Source organism: Periophthalmus magnuspinnatus, chromosome 5, assembly GCF_009829125.3.
Source record: "Periophthalmus magnuspinnatus isolate fPerMag1 chromosome 5, fPerMag1.2.pri, whole genome shotgun sequence".
In the NCBI taxonomy this organism is placed as follows: domain Eukaryota; kingdom Metazoa; phylum Chordata; class Actinopteri; order Gobiiformes; family Gobiidae; genus Periophthalmus; species Periophthalmus magnuspinnatus.
The window spans coordinates 16803775-16822171 of record NC_047130.1 but is presented as its reverse complement, the minus strand read 5'-3'; the positions used below and the strand labels follow the sequence as shown (position 1 = coordinate 16822171).

The following is an 18397-nucleotide window of genomic DNA, read 5'->3' as shown; positions in this document are numbered from 1 at the left end:
TCTGTATTAAACATGTGTGAATGAAACAAAACACAACTCCAGGTCTGTTTGTGATGAGGAAACAACATTAGAACAGAGATCAGAGAGTAGTGAAATATGGGCTCTTTAAAAAGTCCCATTGTTCAATAAACTGAGTACTAAAATAATCATTAACCGTATGTTTTATATAAATAAACTGTGGTGTTACTGGTAGAAGTTGTTGGCTAGCTCACAGTAGTAGTAAAGTTGTATTGTAGCATTGTATTTATGTCCTTTAATTAAAACCTGCAGTCTTGTTTTTGGGGAAATCCTTTTGGAAACTCTTCGAATGGTGATGCATCTGTTATACAACCGCTCCCTGTCGTCACGGCGACATCACATCATTTCTATTTTCTGCTTTTTCAGGGCGAGGCGCTGAGGCAGATCCTGGTGAACCGTTACTATGGAAACTTCCGGAGCGGTGGGCGAAGGGAGAGTCTGACGTCATTCTCCAATGGGCCAGTGCTGGGCGCCGTGCACGCAAAGTCCACATCAGGTAGAATTACTCATCTGCTGCAGTGAGGAGGCGGGATGCAGGACTTTGTTTCACTGCCGTGGCATTAGAAAGTAGAGGAAAATTATAGAGACGGTATTATGCGAAATCCACTTTTTGGAGCATTCTACCCTGTTATAACATTGTTCCCTCATCAAAAACATGCCCAAAGAGGTTTTATATTTCATCCATGCATGTTTCAGTAAGTTAGCGGTTTCTCCTGGGCACATTTCAAACCCTGCTTACGGTTAGCTGTACAAAGCTCCACCCACGAGCCTACATCACCCATTTCCATGTTTCATAAATATACAAAAGCATGATACAAAACTGTACACAACAACTTCACAAATCTGATGTTATATGCAGTAGTTTAATTAGCAAAACACACCCTCATTGTGTTGTGATAGCGCTCTGAAGGAGGAGTGACTTAGCACAGAAAGCAAACGGAGGGAGGATTCAACCAAAAACAACACTTATTGAACATGATAATACATTGTTTTGGGCAAATATAGCATTTTCAAAACAATAAATGGAAACATGATGATTTAAATATGGTTTTTTTAACAGTTATTACCCCATAGAAGTAAAATACCCCCTCTTTAATATCCCATAGAAGTAGTAGTTGTGTCTTAAAAACATGAAACACAGAACTATTTTTAACAAATTAGCAGCAGTCTGAAGTTATTCCTCACTTTCTTAATGCACTGCTGACATTCTAATCATGACCGTGTTGAGTTTATTTGCTCGTTTCACAACATTCATTGGTCAAAGTGGAGTGTTGCCATCGTGGCCACATTACTTCCTGGTTCGGAGATGATAAAAATGGTTTATAATTAGATACAAACAAGAGCTGCTTTTACAATATATCTGTGAATTGTAATGGTTAAATTAAAAGGTCCATATTATGCAGTTTGCACAGTAGTAAAAGTTTGACCGTGTGCCACATGACTCTGTTTACAGTCCTTATACATAGACTAATAATAGGTAATAAATACACTTCCTTTAAGGTCAGAGGTCAAATACAACTTTATCTCTTTTTAAGGTCATGGCATTTCCTGTCTGTTGGTTTAATGTTATTACATCAGGTACTACTGCGAACACCCTGGTTATCAGCTCCACAGACCCACGCCCCTCCTCACTTTGACCTCTGACCTCTGCGTGCATAATATTGTAATCGCCAGAGCAGAGGCCAGGGACATGTGCGAGACTCAGAGCTGATTTTAAACACGTGCCACAGACAACGTCACTGTGACCCCAGGAGCAGCTTCACATAGACTGGAGCTACTGCAGGACATCATATGGACATGTTTGATTGGAAGGTTTTTGAGTTTAATAGTGTGCTTTAAGAACTGTAGAGATAAAATATAAATGGTTGTAATAAGTTCAAAAAGTAGCAGTGGAAATACCAAGAGACAAACATAGCCTCTATATGTAAATGTACATAGCTAACCAGTTAGTCGCCCCGTTCCAGATAGGAAGTGATCATTAACTCACTCTACATGATCCTGGTGTTTTTATTTCACTATTTTGTCCATAAATTAAAGATATGAACATTAATAACAGACAAATCAGTTGCCTTCTTTCCCCGAGGTTGCTCCTGCTAGTGTTAGGAGGTTTGATTGACAGTGTTTTTAAGCGCCCACTCCCTGCCACACCAGCGGTGCGGATGGGAAGGGTGTTACCTTCAACAGCCTCGTTCTGGATTGGCTCTTTGGTTGCTATGATAGTCGCTGTCAAAACTCAGCTCCAAATCGGCCGCTTTAACTGCTCTAGTCTCGATGAGCTTCATTTGACTGGAGCCAAATGCTGTGGGTAGCGTCACACTCACTTGGTCCACTTCTTTTTACAGTAAATAGAAAATACAAAATATATCTAGGCTGTATACAACAGGTGGGGTAAAGAGAAACAAAATGCAACGATGAAATGCTATTGTTTTCACAGTATGGCATTAAAATGACCAGTCTTGCATGTTTTCAATTTGTGCCGTTTTACGTTATACCTTGAAAAACGTGCACTGATGTGAGATGTGTTGCCTCTCCACAGATCTGACCTGTAACTTGGCGTGATTACGTTACTACTACTACTGCTTGTTCTAATGCCATACTGTGGAATTTTCTGGACAAACATAATAACAACATAGTGGACCTTAAGAAATCATTGTCATACCAGTTTATGGCTCTGCTTGTTCTCTATGACGGAGCAAATTTCACAACTGGAAGTCACAACCGTCTCCTGTATCGACAGCAAACACTGAATCTAATAACATTATGAGTTGATTTATTGTGTTTCCAGCGCTGGTCCCGGGAGGCCTGAGCCGAGGGCAGATGAGCCTCGCCGAGGTACAGTGTCACCTGGACAAAGAGGGAGCGTCAGACCTGGTGATCGACCTCATCATGAACACGAGCAGTGACCGAGTCTTTCAAGAGAGCATCCTGTTAGCCATCGCTCTGCTGGAGGGAGGCAACACCACCATACAGGTAACCACCACCATACAGGTAACCACCACCATACAGGTAACCACCACCATACAGGTAACTACCACCTTACAGGTAACTACCACCACCATACAGGTAACTACCACCACCATACAGGTAACCACCACCATACAGGTAACCACCACCATACAGGTAACTACCACCACCATACAGGTAACCACCACCATACAGGTAACTACCACCACCTTACAGATAACTACCACCACCTTACAGGTAACTACCACCACCATACAGGTAACCACCACCATACAGGTAACCACCACCATACAGGTAACTACCACCACCATACAGGTAACTACCACCACAATACAGGTAACTACCACCACCATACAGGTAACTACCACCACCTTACAGATAACTACCACCACCTTACAGGTAAACACCATACAGGTAACTACCGCTTGTACCTGTTAAAGTGTACACTTTAACAGGTACACTTTAATCACCACACAGGCACACTTTAACTAGTGAGGAGGTACACTTTAACTACCATACAGGTACAGGAGGAAGTGCTCTTTAACCATCGGACAGATACTCTTTAACAGGTACTCTTTAACAGGTACACTTTAACAGGTACACTTAACTTACTTTGTTTACTTGAGTGACGCATATAAAATGAAGAAGCTCACTGATCACGATGATTTTGAACAGAATCTGATTTCTGTCAGATTAACAGTTTACTGCTTCGCTCATTGATGCAGCCAAAATCTGCTACGTTTTTCAGTCCCCTGTGATATTTTCTTTTTTCCTCATAAGCCATATTTATTTTGCTAAAGACCCTCTGATTGGCTCACGATCATGCCCATTTGACCTCCAGACCCACATCTTCGTAAAATATTGAAGTGTATTCTGGATCCCAGGCAAGAGCAGAGCTAACTAGTGAGGAGCTAAGGCAAACATTACAAAACATTAACATTTGCATACTTTGAGGATTTCTAAAACATTTATTTGATTAAACAAAAAGAACATTTGGGAGATTTCTTTCTGGGCCAGTGCTGCAGTACCAGAGAGTGTCCACCAGTCTTTGTCCATGAAATATTGCTGTATTGTTGGGCTTTGGGTATAGGATATCGGGTCACTTTAGAACTCACAATGGATGTGGGCTTTGACCTTATTTTCACATTAGACACAGTTCTTTATCGGCTAAATCTTCACCCAGAATGCTTTGCTAGTCCAAACAAACTACAGCGTCATGTATGCTAGTTTTTCATAGTGCAGTATCTGTTTATGTGGGTCAGTGTGCCACCATAGTATCACATGTGCATCTCACCTCCAAACATGACGCTATCTTTCACTCATAATGTAGGCCACCGCTAATGATGTCACCGGGGAGTGTATCGCTTTCATGTTTTAGTCAGACTTAAAGGCGCCGTACTGGGTTTTTACCCAGTTTTACTCGCCTTAAAAAAGGTGAACAAACAGATCTAGTTCATTTTATACTGTTTGCAGTGGGCCAAAGCTATTCCTCACTTAACTTATGCATTCTGAAGATCTTAATTATTCACCACGATGAGTTTATAAGCGCTTTTCACAACTTTCAGAGAGCAGAGTGGAGTCGCGCTAATGCTATCAACAACAGCGGACTGGTATGACTGAAACATACAATATATCTCTTCTGGGCCAAGACAAATTTGACTTTAATACATGGAAAATTACTTTAACCCTTTTATTATTATAGTTTGAAGTCCTTTCTACTGCTTTTTTGAAGAGAGCCTTCCTATCATTGTTGTCTCAGTCATTTTAAAGGGCCCATATTACATTATTTTCTATTGTAATGTTGTTTCCTCATCACAAACAGACCTGGATTTGTGTTTAGTGTCATTCACACATGTTTAACACACAAACCTGCATATTTAGGCTGAGTTCTTCTCTCAACCTGAAAACACTCTGTTCCACCTTGTGATGTCATCATGTGGTAATACAGGAAATGCTCTACTCTTTCTTTAAACTCCACACACCTTCACTAGAATCATTTGGATGATTTTAGTCCTGGAATTACCAATCTCTACTGAACTAAAGGTAAAAGGAGCTGTTAACTTGAAAACTACCACTTCATGACATCACAAAGTGGAAAAGAGCATTTTGAGCTTTGGAGATGTAGACAGACTAATAATAAAGTGTTACTCAAACATGTGTGAATGAAACAAAACACAACTCCAGGTCTGTTTTTGATGAGATAACCATATTATAACACGACTTAAAGCTCAAAAGAGTCAATTTTGTGAAATATAGGACCTTTAAAAAAATGGTTATAACATTTGCATTTTGACAGTATAAAGTCAGATTCTACAGTGTAATCATATCTGTGCCAGATTTCAAACCATGAGCCAGGAACCTGTTTTAGATTGACCTTTTAGTCCTATCTACTGTGACATCTCCCCATGACACAGAAACAGATGTCTGGAATAGTGTCACGCAGTTGTTTCCTTACAGTTCTCACATCTCTACCTGCTACTCACTTTGTCCCTCTTATAAATGCACCATGACGGATAATTAAGTGTCTGGGATAGTGTCAGGCAGTTATTTCCCATGATTCTTAGGAAACAGTGTATCTGATTGGACAAAAAGAGGTGGCCCTGTCTGTTGTTTCATTATTAGAATAACTTTAGTGCAGCAAATTGAAATGACCAGGGAGAAAGTTTATGATTTTAGTCTGAACCGATGTGAGATTCTCATTCACACCTGTCCGTCTACCTCTCTCCTCTGCTCTTGAGGGTTATTTTTCTTGTCTCCTCCTCAATCTCTCATTCTCCTGTCCCTCTCTCCCTTCCTCTGCTCCTCTCCTCCTGTCAACTTGTCTCTTTTGGCTTCTACACCTGACTCCTGTTTGTCCACTCTGCCCCTGACACTTTCTCTCCCCTTTCATCCTGTCTTCTTCTCTCCCCCTCTCCCTCTCCTCCTCATCTCTTACTCCTCTCTCTCCCACTCTCTTCACTCCTCTCCCCCTTTCCTCCCCCTGTCACCCCCCTCTTCTCCTCTTTTTACTGCTCTCTCCTCCTCCCTTCTCCCCCTCTTCTCGTCTCCTCCTTTTCTTTTACTCCTCTCTCTCCCACGTCTCTTCACTCTCCTCCCCCTCTCCTCCTCTTTTTACCGCTCTCTCCCTGCACTCCTCTTAACCCTGTCTCTCCCTTCACTCCTCCTCTCCCCCTCTCCTCCCCAGTGTTGTGTAAGTACAGAGCCTTGCATAATCAGATTTGTGAGTGAGGCTCTTCCCACGGCATCAGCAGTAGCACCATTAGCAGTAGCATTAGCAGCAGTAGCATTAGCAGCAGTAGCATTAGCAGCAGTAGCATTAGCAGCAGTAGCATTAGCAGCATTAGCATCAGCAGCAGAGCCAGAGTCACGTGACCTCAGTCTGTTACATAAGTGCCCGGGTGAATGAACAATGAGGAATGTCTCAGCCCGCACAGCACAGACAGACTCTCTCTACCTCTCCCTCCTTCTGTCTATCACCTTCTCTCTGTCTCACATCTCTCTCTTTTTCTCCCTCTCTCTATTCTCTTCTCTACACCACCCTCTCCCTCCACTTTCTCAGTTCTTCCCTCCTCACCCCCCTCTCTCCTCCTCCACCTCCTTCTTGTGTTCTTCTCTTTATCCCCTTTTCTACTTCCCTCTCTTCTGTCTTTTCTCTTCCTCTCCTCTCATCTCTCACTGTCCCTCTCTTTTGCCTTCTCTCTCTCTTTCTCTCTCTCTAGTCCTCTCCTCCCTCCTTCCTCTTGCTCTCCCCTCCCTCCTTCTCTCCTTCCCTGTCTGTCTCTGTAACCGGCTCAAACTGGGTCAGGCTGGGCGTCTGGATCTGGGGCAGTGGGGAGGGGAGGTGGGGGGAGGTGGGGGGAGGTGGAGGGAGGTGGAGGGAGGCGGACTTAGGCAGACTTTTTCTGTACAGTAAAAACAAACCCAGTGACAAATATGAGCAGATAAAGTCCAAAGATTCAGACTTTAAAACGTGTTACATAAACCGTTTACATTACACGTTTAACCTTATGTTATGTAAGCAGCACGCTAGCTAGCTCACTGTGTCTCAAAACTAATAGTCAATTTTATTAAAATCAGAAAACATAAAATAAACAACCCATTAAAATAAAGACTACACAATTATTTTCATATGTAAAATACTTCAGTTTGTGTTGTTTTGTTTTATTATGCCTCAAAATTAGCATTAGCGTTAGCCTTGAGACACAAACATGGACAGGAAGTAGTAACGTTAACAATGAGGTTGGAGGTTTGATTCCAGCTGTCTGTGTACACTGGTGTATGAATGTGTGTGTGAATGGGTGAGTGGTTCCTTGATGTAAAGCGTTTTGAGCCTTGAAGGTGGAAAAGTGCGATATAAAAAAGTCACCATGACCATTGTATGGCATGTGCTTGTAGCTTTGAGACCTCTCCAGTATTCCCAGTATTCCCAGCATTCCCAGCATTCCCAGCAGTCCCAGTATTTACGCTGCAGGTGACTTTGGGTCGGTGTTACCACATGCTACGCAGCACCTGTTATGTATCTCATATGACACTAAAGTACTCACACTTGACCTACATAGCAAAGGGCAGCTGTTGCATAATACTACAGTAATGCAGTAACGCCTCTGAATACTGTTGTAGTAGAAGAAGTAATGTGGTCTGACTCGTTCTTATGCTACTGTTGCATTGTGGTATTGCTCTGCAGACTTGAGGAGTACTCAGTGACATTTACTTGAGTAATGTTTTAAAGAAGCTGTATGTTTCTAGCAGCGTACTTTTACTCCTACTTGAGTCATATTTGTATTGAAGTAACAGTACTCTTATTGGAGTTGTGGTTCCTCTTTCTCTTGTTCCAGTGTGGGTCTAAAGTGACTGGAATTTTATGTCAACAGTATGAAATGATTTGAACTTTTTTGTGTTTTGCAGCTCCTTCAGATGTGATTTAATATGAACATAATATATATATATATATATATATATATATATATATATATATATATATATATATATATATATATATATATATATATATATATATATATATATATATATATATATATATATATATATATATATATATATATATATATATATGAATAGTTAAATAGTGAGTTATAGAGGATAGAAGGAGGAGGACAGAAGAAGAAAAGAAGAGAGGGTGACAGGAGGGGGAGAGGGAGAGGAGAAGAGAGGGGGATAGAGGGAGGAGGAGAGGGATACAGGTGGAGAAGAGGAGGAGAAAGGAGAGGGGGAGAGGAAAAGTAGGAAGAGGAGAGGGAGGAGGTGAGTGGGATAGAGGAGAGGAGTGAAGAGAGGGGGGGGAGGAGGAGAGAGAGAGAGGAAAAAAATAAATAGTTTATAAATACCAGATTTTGTGTTATATAATGTTTTGTTCTAGTTACATTCACTTCACATTATAAATCAGATGTTACTGATTTATACTGTTTTAAGTTACTTTTACTTGAGCAGTACTTTTCCCAAATACTTTTTAACTCTTACTAATTTCTTGTAATTTCTTGGACCACTACTTTGTACTTGAGTAACATTTTTTTGAAGTAACATTTTGGCTGTGTGCACGATGTGCACGTCTTTATATAGAAATGAATTATGAGCAAGAGATTAAACGGCAAAAATGATAAGTGTTTTGTTTTTTTATGCTTAAATGAAAATTATTAAAAGATGATGTTGTTTATATTCAAGAGGCCATGGTTCTCGACCGGAAAAAGGTGGTTTGCTCTCTCCGGGTGGGTGGTGAGTCTCTGCCCCAAGTGGAGGAGTTCAAGTATCTCGGGGGCTTGTTCACGAGTGAGGGAAGGATGGAGCGGGAGATTGACAGGCGGATCGGTGCAGCGTCTGCAGTGATGCGGTCGCTGTATCGGTCCGTTGTAGTAAAGAAGGAGCTGAGCCGGAAGGCGAAGCTCTCGATTTACCGGTCAATCTACGTTCCTACCCTCACCTATGGTCATGAGCTCTGGGTAATGACCGAAAGGACAAGGTCGCGGATACAAGCGGCTGAAATGGGCTTCCTCCGCAGAGTGGCCGGGCGCACCCTTAGGGATAGGGTGAGGAGCTCGGTCACACGGGAGGAGCTCGGAGTAGAGCCGCTGCTCCTACACGTTGAGAGGAACCAGCTGAGGTGGCTTGGGCATCTGCTCAGGATGCCTCCTGGACGCCTCCCTAGGGAGGTGTTCTGGGCATGTGCCACCGGGAGGAGGCCCCGGGGAAGACCCAGGACACGCTGGAGGGACTATGTCTCTCGGCTGGCCTGGGAACGCCTTGGGGTCCCACTGGAGGAGCTGGAGGACGTGTCCGGGGTGAGGGAAGTTTGGGAGTCCCTGCTTAGACTGCTGCCCCCACGACCCGGCCCCGGATAAGCGGAAGAAAATGGATGGATGGATATTCAGGAAATTATGAATGAGCCCTGTGTTAACATTCAAAAAGTGCAAAAAACAAATCTTGCAGGTTCGTTTTTTGCATGTGTTTAAGCCGTTTAAGCCATTTCTATATCGATCACTATGAAACCAAACAATGCTAACTGCTAATGCTAACTTGTTTTTGCTAACTCCACGTGCACAAAAGCATTTCAGCATCGGGCCACATGCATTTCCACTCTGCACGCGGTCGAGCCTGTAGCTATCTAGCGCAGTCGAGAGGAGAGAGGGAAATCTAGCTAGCAGCACGCGCATAAATAGCTCTTACATAACATAGCTTTATCGGTGCCAAGAGGAGGGGAGGGGAGAGAGGGAAACGCTTTGACCTTGTTTTTCACTAATGGCCGCCACCAACCCTCCTCCCTCCTCCCTCGTTCCTTCCAGCCGTTGTCATGGATACAGACAGTCTTTGCTGTTTACACGACTCCAAAGGGGAGATCCACTGAGTCCGCTCTGGTTTGGTCTTTTATATTAATCCTTTTTTTTTCCTTGACCACCGCTGTGCGTAAAACATTACATCACTGCTCTGCTTCTGCTCGATACTTGGAATATTTCCACATAACTGAATGCTCCTGGTCCAGCAGCATTCAAACAAAGAGAAAGGGAATTTAAACAATGCACACGTGTTTTTATGTAACAATAAAATATCAGATGCATTGTTTTATGATCTATAAAAATAACCTTGTACAGCCAGATGAATTCTCTTGATATTTATAAGTTCGTGAACTCCATTTTCCCATTTGAGTGTTGAGGTTTGCAGGGGAGCAAAGATGAAGCGCCCAAATGAACCAAAACAAACATTGCGGTGCTTTGTAGAGAGGAAGATGTCAGTGTTTATCTCTCAACTTTGTCTAGTTCCGCTGTTGTGAAGCTTCAACAACTCAGATTCAAGTATTCGTCATGATGTTCCACCTTTTACAACTTTCACTGCGCACCGTTCCTGGTTTATAACTGTAGAGCTCGATTGAGAGTGACACACTTATCAGTCTGACCCGAGTGAAAAAATATGTAGAATAGAAACTGCAGTGTAATCTGTTCTGTTCTTTGGCGGTTAATTTCACAACCCAATTCACGTTACACCTGATCCTCACCCAAGACATTTACAGACTCTGTTAACGACGCCGTACCAGAGTATTTCCTCTATGTAATAAAGTCACATTAGTCTTGTCCCATTATGGATGTTTTTATTTTGTTTTTGATTATTTGAATAGGGACAAAAACAACAAATAGAGATTAACAATTCGGTAATCTGACGCAGATATCACAGTGTTTATATCCCAGGCTAAGTCACAAACACCAGTCTCCAGAACGGCTTTAAAACTGTTCAAATGTCACTAAAAACAGTGGCATTATATATAGTTGATCATGGTCACATTTTTGTATAGCACTTTAAGTCACTCAAAACACTTTACCGACCGAGCTACTGTTGAGTTTTGCTGTGAGCTAAAGCTAACAAGAACTACCATGCTAACAGCACACTTCCTGATTATCTGACACTATAAAACGCTTGATAATTTCATGCAGGCAGCGCGCAGTGGACTTATTTTGACCTGAAGAGCTGCTTATACCATAGATTTGTGCTGGGGGAGGACACGTTTTGCTCAAATACGATGAAAAAACATTGTGTTTCTTTTGCCCTTCCAAGGACATTAACTGTAAATTATAAATCAGATTACAATTACTCTTACTTGGACCATTACTTTGTACTTGAGTAGTATTCGTTTGAAGTAACAGTGCTCTTTCTCTCTTATCATCCCCGTCTATTGCCTCTTACATAATGACAGTGTGCAGTATTTGTCGGGGCGCGGTTTGCGAGCCTTTTCTCAGCCGTGGGTGTGTTTCTAAATCGACATGTGCAGCGCCCGAGACGACTGACCTACTTTTTTCTGTGCAGTTCTGCTGTCGGTCAGGAGGTAGGCGGAGCTACTCTGTACTGTACTCTGTGTCTGCGCTGTTATGTAATGCTCTGAAGAGAGGAGGAAGAGGGGGAGAAGAGGTGGGAGGAGGAGAGAGAGAGGAGGGGGGAGGAGAGGGAGAAGAGGAGGGGGAGAGGGGGAGAGGAAACGCTAGAGAGAGAGGAAGAGGGGGGGAGAAGAAGAAAGAAGGAGGGAGAGAAGGGGGGAGGAGGAGGAGAGGAGAGGAGGAGGGAGAGAAAGAAGGAGGAGGAGGGAGAAGAGGAGAGAAGGGAGGAGGAGGAGAGAGGAGGAAGAGGGGCGAGAGGAGAGGAAGAGGAGGGGTGAGGAAAGGAAGGGGAGAGTAGGAGGAGAGAGAGGGAAGAGGAAGAGGAGACGGCGAGGAGAGGAAGAGGAGGAGGTTGAGGAGGGGGACAGGAGGAGGAAGGGGAGGAGAAGAGGAAGAGGGGGTTGAGGAGGGGGAGGAGGGTTCGTTCTGATTGCGCTCCCATTCTAGACCTCTTTACTTCACCCTGAAACTTCGTACAGAAAACATGTCCTCACTCGCTGCAGTGTTAGAGCTGCTCAGGTCAAAGTTCACACGACGGCTTTTCATCTTTTTTTTTTTTTTTTTTTTTTTTTTTTTTTTTTTTTTTTGGCTTTTCATCTTTTTCTAGTTTTGTTTGGTGGGACAGGACTTGTGCTAAATGTTTATTATCATTTACATCGGTTAAGCAGCAGTTTGTGGGTAAAAGGTTCATAGTGTCCAGTAGGTTCATAGTCTATGTGTCTTATACTTGTGAAAGATACAGAGGCACATCACTATTTCCAAATAAAATAAAAACAACTTGACAAACATGGATTTTTACTGAGAGCAAGGTCGCCTCTCCACAGATCTGACCTGTAATTGGCCTGGTGGTACCTTGTGCTAGCAGGAAAGTAAGAATACATGTTTTTCAAGTCAATAAAAACAGCTGTAATTGAATAAATAAAAGATAGGTTTAATTTCCAGGCCAAGCAACTACATATCTGAAGACAAACCGCTAGCGGCTACCCGAAAAGTTACAGAGTGAACCTTTAATGCTCATAGAGAAGTGTGATGCAGCTGTTGTTTATAGTGACCCCAGTAATAGCTCTGTGCTGGAGTTATGTGCACAGACTGGTCCTGGTGCGATCAGGTACTATGACTCCTCCCACAGGACCAGGGCCAGCTGCTCACACTGTACACGTACACACACATATACACAGACACGTTTACACACACATACATATACGCACGTACACACACCACAACAAAACTGGGACTAAACCAGGGTTACACCAGGGCTAAATTAGGACTAGACCAGGACTAGACTGGGACCAGACCAGGGCTGGATGAGGACAAACCCAGGGTCAAGCAGTTGTAAAAACTGACCGTGTTCATTGAGAGGCTTATTGCACCATGGTCATGCCCAGAATGTCCCTAACCCTCATTTCCCACTCTCCCTCTCCTCCCTTCCCCCTTTCTCCTCCCGCTCTCTCCTCCCCCTCTCCTCCTCCCATTCTCCCCTCTCCTCTCTCCTCCCCTCTCCCCATATACCCTCACCCAGCCTGCCCTGACCCCGAAGTATCTTGTTCAGAGTGCATTCCTCCCCTCTCTCTCATCTCTTCCCCCTTTCCTCCCTCTCCCCCGTCTCTTCTCACCTTCTCTCTTCCTCCTTCCTCTCCTCCCTCCTCTCTGCCCTTTCGCCTCCTCTCTCTTTTGCCCTTCTGCTCTCCCTCTCTCCCCCTCTCCTCGTATACTCTCTCCCAGCCTGCCCTACCCTTGTAGTGTTGTGTTCAGGGTGTGTCCCTCTCTATTCCTCTCTCCTCTCTCCTTTCTCCTTCCCCTCTCACCCCCTCATATACCCCTCCCCTCTCCTCCCTCACATGCCCCTGCAGTATCGTGCTCAGAGAGCGTCCCCTTCTCCTCTCTCTCTCCTGTCCCCCCCTTTTCCCCCTCATATACCCTGCAGTATCGTGTTCAGAGTGCCCCCCCTCCTCTCCCCCTCTCCCCCCCCATACACCCTGCAGTATCGTGTTCAGAGCGTGTCCCCCTCTCCTCTCTCCTCTCTCCCCTTCCTCATACACCCTGCAGTACCGTGATCAGAGTTTTCCCCCCTTTCCTCTCTCCCTCTCCTCTCCCCCTCTCCTCCCTCTCCTCCCTCACATACCCTGCAGTATCATGTTCAGAGAGCGTCCCTCTCTCCTCTCCCCCTCTCCTCCCTCTCCTCCCTCACATACCCTGCAGTATCATGTTCAGAGAGCGTACGTGCAGGAGGGCTGTCTCGCTGTGGTGGAGTGTGCAGTATTTAAACCCAAACATCACAAACACAGTTGTGTCATTGTTCCAAAGGCGCAAAGTTCAAATTTCTGATTTACTTGATCTCAAAGACTTTTTGTTTCAGAGTCTGGAAGAAATGTCTTTGACGGAAGAAATGATCAGATCAACGATACAGATGTCTGGGTTTGGGTCAATAGTTTGAACTGTTATGTCTCTGTCACTTGATGAAGGCTCTGACCATAATCACATTTATTAGATTAACCGATTACTGAAATAATAATCTTAACGGAGCCTAACACAAAACCATGTGCTGGGAAAATAAACAGAGCAGAAATGAAATACAGAAGAGTCCAAGTACCATTCACACACACTGTATAAAAAAGTGGACTAAGGGAGTGTGACGTCACCGACAGCGTTCGGTTCTAGTCAAATGAAGCTCATCGAGACCAGCAGGTATAGGGGAAATTTGGGGCCGTGTTCTATGTTTGGAATTCCGACGTTCATATCTTGATTTATGGACACAAGAATGAAATAAAAACCCCAAGATCACGTAGAGCGGGTTAATACGAACATTTTAAGACCAAAATGACTAGTCTGACAGCAGCTGTTACAGAGAGAGGGGACATTGTTTTTACATAGAAAGTGAATTGGAGCCAGAGTTGATGGAGCTGGAAGCGCACCCATGCTCACTTTCTCTTTGGAACATGGCCGCTAGCAGGTTAGCTATGTCAATTTATATTTACAGTCTATGGTTTGGACACACTGTTATGTCATTGTCCACATACTTTGCACTTTTTTATTTTCTATTTTTTTTCTCTCTAATCAACAACAAAGCCCGTCTTGTCTGCGTGGCCTTCTGACTGCTACCGTTTCCTCCACTAGCCCAGTTTCCTAACCTGAAAAGACAGAAGGTTATGTAATGAATTGGCCTAGATACTGGCTGATAACACTCTCTCCTTTTTTTTCGCTTCCTTGCTCCTTGCTTTGCCTCCTAGCACCTTTTTCCTAAGCCGCATGTTGTTCCCTCTCCCTCGTCTCCTCTGTATATGTGTAACTAGGGCAGTTTTCACCCTTCCTCGCCCCGGGCTGGGTGGCTGGGTCCGTGCGAGGCTGTTCCATAGGCTGCGGTCGTTAGCACAACTTACATAATCATAACAACAGCTCGCGTACTTGGGACATGGCGTATGGAGGTATCGCAAAGTGTTCCAATTTCTCCGTGACCCCATTTTAAACGGCGAGATTGCACCATGTGACCCTGCGCTCCCAGCCAAACAGCTTATGTAACATGTAAGGAGGAGGACTGCTGCTGGGGCCTATAGACGGCGGGTGTAGGGACATGTTTCTGCAATATAAAGGATTGTCAAAGGTATTAGATACTACTCGATACTAAAACTAAAAAAGTCACATTCACAGGACAAAAACGAACCTTTCCTGAATATCTTTAGAATGATGTTGAGCTGTATCCTTCACAAGTATAAGACACAGACTAGTGTACACACATGGGTCACTATGGAACCTACCTGTGGGCGACAGTGGCTCAGTCAGTGGAGTGTTTGTTCACTGATCCAAAGGTTGGCAGTTTGAATCCTCCTCTTGACATTAAAAAAAAAAAAAAATTGGTTGAGTGGTCAGATCCATTGACCCAAAGGTTGGTGGTGCAATTCCAGCTCCCTTAGATGAATGCTGTGTTTGTGTCCTTGTGTCTCACGAGATCTTGTCTCACGAGATCTTGTGAACAAGATCAGGTCCCATCCCTTTATCCTGATTCAGCTTTACTCTAAATACTTTTTGTCTTTGCAGCGTTCTTTCTTCTGCCGTTTGACCGAAGATAAAAAGTCAGAGAAGTTTTTCCGAGTTTTCTACGACCGGATGAAACTGGCCCAACTGGAAATCAAAGCCACGGTAACGGTCAACACCAGTGACCTAGGAAACAGGAAACGAGACGAGGAAGGAGGAGACAAGGAAGCTCCAGCCAGAAGGAAAGGTCAGATCCTAAATATGATACAATTTTCACTTTCTGTTCACAATATGCGGGGTTTAAGCGGTAACTGCTAGCCTCGATTAGCTTCATTTGGCTGGAGATTGAACGCTGTGGGTTTTATTATGATATATGGCCTAGTCTTCATAAATGGCCAAACTTTAAAGCAACACCATGGAAAATTCTGGAGGTGGCTTATCACCTACATGATTAAAATTAGGAAGGTTCAAACTATACTTCAGAACATTTTCCTTGGAGATAGATATGTTTTAAGCCATTCTGTGGAATAATGTAGCAAAGGGAACAACATTTCCATGGAAACAAGCAGGATGAGTCAGGTTTATGGAGATGCAAGCCTGCTCGCTATAAGGATGCATGTTTTTTGATGTTGTTTTTCAGTGCAATATGAACATCCAAAACAACAAAAAAGCATGCTTTAATTTTAGTCTATATTTGGGCTGAAAAGTTACATGATGGGGCTTTAATTTCTCATGTTTCTCTGCAGCTCGAGACTCTGCCGTGGTGATGACAGAGGATGTGAAGGAGCAGCTGTTGGAGGCGTCATCTGCCACAAAGAAAGCATTTAACTCTTATCGCCGTGACGCTGACCCCGAGGACCACTTCAGCTCTGCGGAGGGGCACCCCTCCTCCGGTGACAAGGGCCAGGACGACGGAGAAATGAGCTTCGTCATCATCATCATGCAGCCAATCCTGCGCTTCCTCCAACTGCTCTGCGAGAACCACAACAGGGATCTGCAGGTCAGAAACATGCATGTTTATTGTATTTACTATTAGGAGGAGTTTAAAGCACACTATGGAACTTTTCTGGTGAAGACTCTGCCACCTCCTTGTCTCCATGGAGATGTTGACCTTGAAAAAGATGCATCCTTACTGTTGGCAAGGTTGTGCCTCCTCAGATCTGACCTGTATCTTGGCCAAGTGGCGTCAGTGAAGGTAAAGCTGTTCAATGCCATACTATGGAATATTCCAGGCAAAGGTGATAATGTGGTGGCTGACCCTCCAGCAGAGAAGTTACTTTTTGAATAGCTTTTTTTTTTGGTAAGAGATATGGGAACCTTTACTTCTTCCACAAAGGGAGGAATGGGAAATTTTAAGGTTGCAACAGAAAGTACAAGAGCAAAGACAATATTGATATTTTGTATCATGGCCAAAATAATTGCAATTAACAATAATATCATGCTAATTATTAAAGTTGCTGACAGTTTACAAAATGTTCTTGGTATGAATAATTATAATTTAATTATAATTTTGTTTTATAATAAATGATAATATTACGAGTAGGATCTATGTTTAAGCAACTGTTATAGTATCCCTTTGTTATCAGTGAAAACAACTATGATTTGGTGGAGAAAATTCTGGATGAGCAAGACTGTCAACAAAAATTTTGGGGCCCGGGGCAAGAAGCCTCACATTGGCCCCCTTTGTTGGCGATTTTCTCGATTATATAAAATGTCCTACAAATGATTACTGTCGACCATTTTTTATCACGATAAACTATATTATTGTTCATTGTCCCATTACTATCTTTGAGTTCAGATTTTTTTTTTCCTCAGAACTTCCTCCGTTGTCAGAACAACAAGAACAACTATAACCTGGTGTGTGAGACGCTACAGTTTCTGGACTGTATCTGTGGAAGCACCACTGGAGGCCTGGGTTTGCTTGGACTTTACATCAACGAGAAGAATGTGGCTCTGATCAACCAAACTCTGGAGAGCCTGACTGAGTACTGCCAGGGACCCTGCCATGAAAACCAGGTCCCACTCACAACACTGTTCATGTCAAAAATAGCATCTTTATAGAGATCATAACCAAAGTCTCATATAAGGAGTGAGGTTTTTGAATGAAATATCCAAACAGAAAACTCACAAATTTTGACCCTTCCTAATATTAACAACAAATCGACTTCATAAACTGTGTACAGTGTTCCCTCGTTTATTGCAGAGGTTACGTTCCAAACATAACCCGCAATAGGCAAAATCTTTGGTTGCTACAATACTCGCGACTGGAATTCCAAATATAGAACTCATCTCCAAATTGGCCGCTATAACTGTTAGCCTCGATGAGCTTCATTTGACTGGAGTCTAACCCTGTGGGTGACGTCACACTCATTTAGTCCACTTCTTTATACAGACTATGGTTGAAATACAAGATTGTCATGTTTCTAATGTTGTAATTCTTTGTGTATTTGATCAGAACTGCATCGCCACACACGAGTCCAATGGCATTGACATCATCATCGCTCTGATCCTGAACGACATCAACCCTCTGGGGAAGAAACGCATGGATCTGGTGCTGGAGCTCAAGGTGAGTGGAAGGTTGGAAAAAACAGTTTATCTGCTGTTCTGCCAGTGACTGTACGTTTTCTTTAAAGGGCCCATATTACTTATTATTTGGTCCGAGCGGGACTTTATCCTCCAACCTTCAGGTTGGGGGACCAACACTCTAACCACTGAGCCACTGTCGCCCCCAACATAACATGACATAAAGCTCACAAGAGTCAGTTTTGCATAATATAGAACCTGTTAATAATACCATGTTTGTAACTATTGGAAAACTGTCATGTCCATATTCCACATTGATATCAAAAATGTAAAAGTAAGTATCTAAAGTAAACCAAGTCTCCTTCTCTCTCTTTAAACCACAAATCAAAATGTATGTTTAATGTTTTAACTTGTTCTGTACAGTGTTTATGAATAAAATCTATTATTATTACCGTATTTTCCGGACTATAAGGCACACTTTTTTCATAGTTTGTCCAGGGGTGCGACTTATACTTATAAGCGACTCCTATGTGAAATGATTAAAATATATA

The 18397-nt window shown here is 43.2% G+C and overlaps 1 protein-coding gene across 3 annotated transcripts in view; it reads left to right on the top strand.

Annotated features, from left to right (window-relative positions):
* The window catches only part of LOC117370699 (inositol 1,4,5-trisphosphate receptor type 1), a 177087-nt gene that overhangs the window by 106638 nt on the left and 52052 nt on the right, over window positions 1-18397 (top strand). For all 3 annotated transcript variants that reach the window (XM_055222037.1, XM_055222035.1, XM_055222036.1), the window contains 6 exons: window positions 385-514; window positions 2804-2988; window positions 15387-15570; window positions 16070-16323; window positions 17139-17339; window positions 17779-17889. In XM_055222037.1, coding sequence (XP_055078012.1) covers window positions 385-514; window positions 2804-2988; window positions 15387-15570; window positions 16070-16323; window positions 17139-17339; window positions 17779-17889 — 1065 coding nt within the window. The remainder of the gene's footprint in view (window positions 1-384; window positions 515-2803; window positions 2989-15386; window positions 15571-16069; window positions 16324-17138; window positions 17340-17778; window positions 17890-18397) is intronic.